Source organism: Solanum pennellii, chromosome 10 (assembly GCF_001406875.1).
Source record: "Solanum pennellii chromosome 10, SPENNV200".
NCBI classification, from domain to species: domain Eukaryota; kingdom Viridiplantae; phylum Streptophyta; class Magnoliopsida; order Solanales; family Solanaceae; genus Solanum; species Solanum pennellii.
Genome location: NC_028646.1, coordinates 75811903 through 75819852, shown reverse-complemented (window position 1 = coordinate 75819852; position 7950 = coordinate 75811903). Strand labels below are relative to the sequence as shown.

The window sequence follows — 7950 nt, the reverse complement described above, 5'->3', positions numbered from 1 at the left end:
AAATAAGATTTTCAGACAACCTCTTACGGTTGTCCGAAGCAGTGTTATCAAAGGCGAAAAGCTCTAAGGTCTAGGAGGCTTTAAGCGCAAAGCGCAAATAAAGCGTGGGCTTTAACGAAAAAAGGCGCAAAGGGAGAAAAGAATAAAATATATATGTTTAGTCCAAGACTAATAACTATAAACATGAATGACAAATATATGACCAACGAAATTGAAAAAAAATTATGATAGAGTGAAATATTAATTATTTAGCTTCAAATTCTTCATAAGAGGCTCAGTGGCAAGGAAATACCTGCCTTAGAACCTTGACGACAACACTAAAGCGCACATAAAGCGAGGTGAAGCGCTCAACACATTTTGAGCCTCGCTTTAGGGCTCAAGCGCTCTTAAAGCGCGCCTTTGATAACACTGGTCCAAAGATAATTTCGTTTTCGTAGATGTTGTGATCAAACCGTTACCCGCTATGAGAACTGGAACACTAACATGAACAATCCTCAACCAGCTCCGCTACTGTCTGCCGCTTCATGCGCCGACCAGAGCATCCCAGATTCTAACAGGATCTGTTCACGCGCTGGCCAACTGGAGTTTAGAGATTGATTGCCATTTTTTCAGATAAAAGGTACTCTTAAAAGACAGTCACAGGGTTCATGCGGTCAAATGATCAATTTGCAGACATATAATTTATATTCACTAGCTTGATGGGGAGTCGTAGAATCCTTGTGAATATTTTAGCACTCCCCCTTAAGTGGTGAATACAAATTATGTGTCAAGCTTGTTGCATATATAACTTGTTCTAGGCTAGGGACTTGGTGAACACGTTTGTGAGCTTGGTACATATAATTTTCTTGCACCAACTTGAGGGGGAGTGGTAACATCATTGTGAATATTACTAGGAATATAGAAGCGGGAGCGGGAGTAGCTTAGGGTCGTCCTGCTTAGGAGAACATTTTCAGAATTTCAAAGTCTAATCAAGATATTGTACTTATATATTTATAACTTGTACATGCTTGATGTGTTTGCTGAAAGTGTAGGTCCCACCTCAAATTGCCATGCCACATGCTGAATTTGGTAGCTTTTTGAACTATCAATTCGGTAAAAATGTGGGCCTGCTGAAAACTTTTGTTTCTCTCTCTGAGTAGCTTTTGTTCATCTTTGCTACTTGTGCTTTTGTGTGGAAAGACTAGATGCAGGTCAATGTACATGTCCTGGAACTATGCCTGCTTTCTAAATAATCGCCATATCTTCTTAGAGCTTCAAGACGTAGATGCTACTTATATTGAAGTCTTTGTTTGACCTCACTCTTGTATGGTGTTGGATCAGGTGTTCTTGCTTATTTTTGCTTTTGTTTCTTAGTCAATGAATGCAAAGCAGTGTGATATTTCCATTTTAGTTTATACAACTTACTGTTTTCCTAAGTGCATGCACCAAAAGTAATCATCGTTATTTGTGTTAAATTTAATGTCATTGACCTGCATCTAGTCTTTCCACTTGAGAATGATTGCTTACCAGCAAAGCAGCATTTGTTGGTTGAAATGACAGATTACACATAGCTCCAACGACTAACCTAGAACTTGAACTAACCGACCCTTCCCGCAGTACTACGAGAGAAGATCGTGAAAAAGGAACGATGAAAACAATGTCTTCATTCAGGCCAATATTCCTCTACCTGATCCATTCACTCTCATCTGCAGCAATCACAACTGGTGAGAAGGGATGCAGCGAAGCAGTTCTCGTACCACTCTCAAACTTTGTGTCCCAAGTGGCAATTTGATTATGCAGTCTGTTCACCTCTGAGACAAAGAAGTAAGCATTGGCCAATTAGAGACGTTTTAGATAAATACACACACACATTAGGCATTACGTACACATGCATACATTTTTTGGTGCATAAATTACATCCATCATTCAGTGATTTTTTGACTGTTTAATATGTGTTTGTTTAGGCTTGTTTGTTCAACCCGACCTCATCCCAAAGTGGAAAGAGTTGTTGGGGTTGGCTTTCAACCTGGACTTCAACCAGCAAAGGTGACTACTATTGCCCTGTTTATATCTGGCCTGTCAATTGTCAACTTGTCAGTTACTGGTTTCTCAGAAGACTGTATTTTGAAAAGAAAAAAAAAGAGTATATACTCACCGTCACTCTCTTTTATGTTAGTTGTTCCAATAATTATTTCTACTAACAATTTTTTCTGCAGATAAAATATTCTCCAATATTGTCAAAGCAAAATGAGAATTCATGAACTGTTTCAATTGTTTCTTCTCAGGTTGTCAGTGCATCTCAGGCTGGTGATATTCAGTTCCTCGATATGAGAAATCTCAAGGCGGCTTACCTGACCATTGATGCTCACAGGGGATCACTTACATCTCTGGCGGTACATCGTCATGCACCCCTTATAGCAAGTGGTTCATTAAAGCAACTTATCAAAGTGTTCAACCTGGAGGGTAAGCAGTTAGGCAGCATTAGGTATTTGTCCACCTTCATGGCTCAGACGATTGGATCTGTAAGATGCCTTACCTTCCATCCCTATCAAGTGCTGCTTGCTGCTGGTGCAGCAGATGCCTGTGTTTCTATCTACGCTGATGAGATTTCCCCACCAACATAACAACTTCATCGCTTTGTCACAAATTCTCAGATTGAGAAACAAGATTTTTAGGACTTGGGTGTGTTCCTTTGAGATGGTCAGTGGCGGATGGATTGTTGACATCTCTTCTGGTCCCAGTCTACATCTCTTAATACAGTGATCAGCTCACTGAGGTTGATGTTGACATCTTTGATTAGTTGCTGTCAACCTCTCCTGAAGAGCTGATCCGGCTCACGGAGGTTGCATGCTGCTTATTTATTGAGCTGCATCAGCACAGAGTGGCGGAAAGTCAAGAAAAATCAACATATTGAACGGAAGCTTTGGAGAAAAATTCCATACAAAGGTAAAAATAGATGTAAATATCTTCATTCTATGTTTCTTCTATTTTGTAAATATCATTTTATTCAATATTCCCTTTGCTTAGCTTACTTCTTTCCTTTACTTTCTCACCCATTTGAGTCAATTTGTACATATCAATTAGTTGCCTCCTACATAAGTGTGCATGAACGCTTTCTTTACTTTCTGTGTTGTCCTCACCTGTTATAATTTTTATGTTGTTAAGAGTCCTTAATGGAGATGATAGTTGGAGATTATTTTAAGCTTTGGATCAACTATTTCTGGTGGGAAGTAGCAAGTACCTGGTGTGTGCCAAGTTGGTCCCGACAACACGATCATTAAAAGAAACTATTTCTGGTCACTTTCATGTCAACAGCAATTTTCTACAGGAATCAACTTCCATACCAAAGTGTGATGATGCAATGAGTTTGAATAGGATTAGGGACGTGGCACAAATATCAAAATGCCTATATTGCAGAGGAAAACTACTCTCAGAAGAATTTGATTGATCCTGTCATCTTTACATTATCTTCGTACTTCAAAAAAAAGTATGTTCTTATTGTTGTATATTGTAAATGATAACAAGGATGAAATTTATCATATTGAGTTAATTAACTATTCACTTCATTAATAATACGCTTCTACCTTTCACTATCTTGAAGCAAGTGATTCTTTCATGGTTGTACAAGTGATTCACGCACTAAACAACAACGGAATTACTTTTTGTGTCACGTTAGAATGGGGTGTTTCTTAGACATTCCAAATGATGTTGGAGTATTCAATAGACATTGACCCAAGTTAAAGTATCATAATGAAAATTAGAAAGGGTAATTTAAAAGAAAAATTTTATTAGTTTAGGAGCTACTTACTTAGATTTTGTTTGTAATGTTATGAATCTTATCGGATTTTGGACTTGTGATGCATGTATAAGGTATTTCGGATACATGAGGTCAAAATTAGGTGTAATTTGTTTTATATGCATTTTATCCAAGTGCTTATCCAAGTGGATTCACATGTATTTGATTAATTCACTTGTCTGTCTCCTTGTATTTAGTATCTCATATATATATAGTGTGTGTGATTCACATGTATCGAGGATTTCGCTCGCATACCTCCTATCTTGCTCGTTTCTCTCCATTATTTTAGTATATTTAGTAACAAAAATATATCTAGGTGTATCTAATTTGAAAAGTCATTTGAAATTATTATTGGTTAGTAAGATAATAAATATGAAATTATTTCAAACTATAGGGATAATTAGTAAATGTGGTGGGGATATTTGTCTTGGGTAGTTTTTCCAAATTTAAACCAACTTCTAAGGGCTGTACAAATTGCTAATGAATCACTTACCAAGTGGAGTGATAATATCATATCATATATTATTATAAGCAGGAAGCTCAAAATTTAAAAGTTGAATTAATTTTTCCCCTCTAATAAATTANTATATATATATATATATATATATATTGTGTGTGTGCGTGATTTACATGTATCGAGGATTTCGCTCGCATACCTCCTATCTTGCTCGTCTCTCTCCATTATTTTAGTATATTTGTAGCAAAAGTATATCTAGGTGTGTCTAATTTGAAAAGTCATTTGAAATTATTATTGGTTAGTAAGATAATAAATATGAAATTATTTCAAACTATAGGGAAAATTAGTAAATGTGGTGGGGATATTTGTCTTGGGTAGTTTTTCCAAATTTAAACCAGCTTCTAAGGGCTGTACAATTGATAATGAATCACTTACCAAGAAGTGGAGTGATAATATCATATCATATATTATTATAAGTGGGAAGATTTTGAATTCAAAGTTGAATTACGAAAATGTTCTTCACCAGATTAAAATGATTTAACACATCAAATTATTTAAATGTGGAACTAGAGATAAAAAAAAATAACAAAACTGAAAAAAAATTAAATCTGAAACTAGAGAGTTCATGTATCTATTTCATTTGTATTATATTATAAAAAATCATGAATTTTTAGATGAAAAAGAAGATGAAACGTTATTTCTAAGTGATAAACAATGAAGAAGTTGGAAAGTCATTACTAAATGATAAATAACCATTAAGAAAATAACTTTTACTATAAATAAGAAACGGTACATGTCCTATGCATAATGTTTTAGTGAAGTGTTAAAGATTAATTTATTGTTTTAGCAAAATATAATTTTTTTTTCTTTTGCAGAATTTCAGAAGTTCTATAGTAATTAAATGTAGGTTAATTTAATTTAATACATATAATCAATACATTTGTTAAAGGAATCCTAAAGAACATCAAAGAAAATTATTTCCATTTTCCTCATGGACATATTTCAGCTCAGTAGGATTTCTATAATCTTTCTTTTTCAATTTCTTTTTCATCATTTTTCCCTTTTATTTAAAGCAATATTTACATGAAATAAAAGATGGTGAAGTATGTAGAGTTAATGAATATATATCGAAATCATAAAATCGCCAAATTCAAACTTTATGGGATGATATATGAAGATTATCATCTCCATCATCAACATTAGCAAGATTCATGAGGTATGAAAGAAAGAAGAGTGGTTTCTTTTGAAAACANGAAAACATTTTAATAATATTTATTAATTGATATATTCTTTATAGTTTCTTATGATTATATTATTAATAGATGAAAAACAATGTGTACAATTTAATATGTTATCACTACTAAAGAAGTGGTGTATAGTGTATTTGTTGGAAGTCTTAAATGATATCTTGCTTAATTATTTTCATTCAATAAATTTCTAAGATTTTGCTCCATGTCATTTTTTACTAAGGTTTAGCAGATCATTATTTTGAATTTTATTATGATTAAGAATATCGATAAATGAGAGTGTTAATGTAATTTTACTATACTAGATATATTTATTGTTCTTGAAAGAAATAAAAAATAATTGAAATTGCCACTAAAATTATTTTTAAAAACTCAAATGGAAACTTCAAAAGCTTAGATAATTGATTTCTCCGGTATACTGATTTTGTTAGTTTACTTAATTGGTTCATTATTTATAGTTTATTATAATTACTTTTTTTATAGATGAAATATAATAGTGCTATTATTTTTATTTAATTAATTTCTAAAATTTGTTCTCTATCATTTTTATCAAAGTTCAATAGATTTTTAGTTTTGAAATCAATCATTGTGGTGATGGAAAAATGAAGTTAAGAAGTTAAGCAAGCAATTTAAGATTATTTTCTATGATAGCAATTGACATTGGATAACACTTGCAATGCACGTGTTCGGGAACTAGTATAGGGAAAAACCCGTACATATAAAAGTCTAGACTTTATAAAAGAATCATCTAATATCATATAGTTGAGAAAAAAAAGTTGTAGCTTCAACTAATTATTTTACTTAGAACGAATGTCGGTAAAAGATCGAAAGAACCTTCAAATTCAAAAAATTTGACATAATAATATTTATCATTTATAAAACATATTTTTTTAAAAATATAACTATTTAAATGCATTATTATTAATATATTTATGTGTCATTAAAAACTTAAAACTGATCAATAATTGATATACAATACACACAACACTTATATCAATTAGAGATTAACAACTTGGTGAAAGAAGGTAAATTGAAAAAATCAAGAATTAAGTCCAATAAAAAAACAGGCTATTTAATAAATAGATAATAATAAATATAGAAGAAGTAATAGAAAGAAAAAATTGAAGTTTTTGCACACATTAACGAAAAAGACAAAAACAAAAAGAGGAAAAAGAGGTGAAGCCCTTAGCACAAATTAATTCGCAAATTACACAATCACGTGAAAGAAGTAAAAATTATAATTTTCCTCCGCACAAATTTATGCGCAAATTACACAATCACGTGAAAAAAGTAAAAATTATAATTTTTCTCCCTTCATTATTGTAGGTCGTGCAATAATAAAATAGACATTTTTATAATGTGTATCTCTATATATATTAGTGTAATTAAAAGAGTGTTTAATGTATAGAAAAATATATATTTTAAATAATTTAACACGATGCACACGTGCAAAGTACGTACTCTAAATTAGTAATAAATAAAGAAGAACTAATGATAAAAAAAAAAAATTTAAAGCCCTTTCTTTTATACATTATTGAAAAAGACAGAGAAAGAAGAAGAAGGAAGAGTTGAAGCTCTTTACACAGACCAAAGCGTAAACTACACAATCACGTTAAAGAATAAAATATATATATATATATATATTTCTCTCTCCATCATGTGTGTCGTGCAACAATGAAGTACACATTTTTCTTATTTTTCCTTTATAATATAATTGCAATCTTGTAGCAATGTGCAAAACATGTATTTTGAACTAGTAATAAATAAGAGAAATTTAGTTAATTAATCAAAAAAATTAATTTATTTAGTGATAATAGCTATATTTTAATAATATTAGTAAATATATTAAAAATGTCATTATTTTAAAATAAATAATTATTCTGATGTAATTAATATTTTCTCTCTCATTATTTATATTTTTTTTCTCACTCGTAGATTACACATTTTCCAATATTCATGTAATTAGATAGATATTAATTTAATTTTAATTTTTGTCACTCTTTTCTTAAAATTATCAATTTCTCTCTTTTCTTAAGATTATCAATTTCTCTCTTTTCTTAAGATTATCAATTTCTCTCTCTTACTTTCTTCCTAATTAAATATCAAGATTTTTTTCTTTTTTCTTACTTTTCTTTTCAATTTCTCTCTCTAACATTCTTCCAAATCAATTCCACAGATTTTTGATTCAGGGTGTGTTTGGTATGAAGGAAAATGTTTCCCATGGAAAATATTTTCCTAGAAAATGTTTTCCTGGAAAACAAGTAGATTTTGGACTTATTTTCTCATGTTTGGTTGGTGAGTAGAAAATATTTTCCAGAAATGATTTTTAGTTTTGATTTGTGAATGAAAAATATTTTTGAGGAACATCTTTTATTTTTACTAGAATACAAAATAATTTATGAAATTGAAAATATTTTTAAAAACAAATTTTTTTTTGGGTAGTGATGATAGGGGGTGGGGGGTAGTGGGGG

General features: G+C 31.2%; 1 protein-coding gene across 5 annotated transcripts in view; it reads left to right on the top strand.

The window, feature by feature from the left end:
- Positions 1–3572, top strand: part of LOC107001588 (regulatory-associated protein of TOR 1-like) — a 16491-nt gene extending 12919 nt beyond the window's left edge. The window contains exons 9-12 of one of the 5 annotated variants that reach the window (XM_027912374.1): positions 1692–1803; positions 1944–2122; positions 2265–2925; positions 3145–3572. In XM_027912374.1, coding sequence (XP_027768175.1) covers positions 1692–1803; positions 1944–2029 — 198 coding nt within the window. In that variant the 3' untranslated portion in view covers positions 2030–2122; positions 2265–2925; positions 3145–3572. Of the gene's footprint in view, positions 1–1691; positions 1804–1943; positions 2123–2264; positions 2926–3144 lie in introns of those variants that run through there. The other 4 variants (XM_027912373.1, XM_027912375.1, XM_027912376.1 and 1 more) reach the window with 4 other exon arrangements.
- Positions 3573–7950: the final 4378 nt, after the last annotated feature.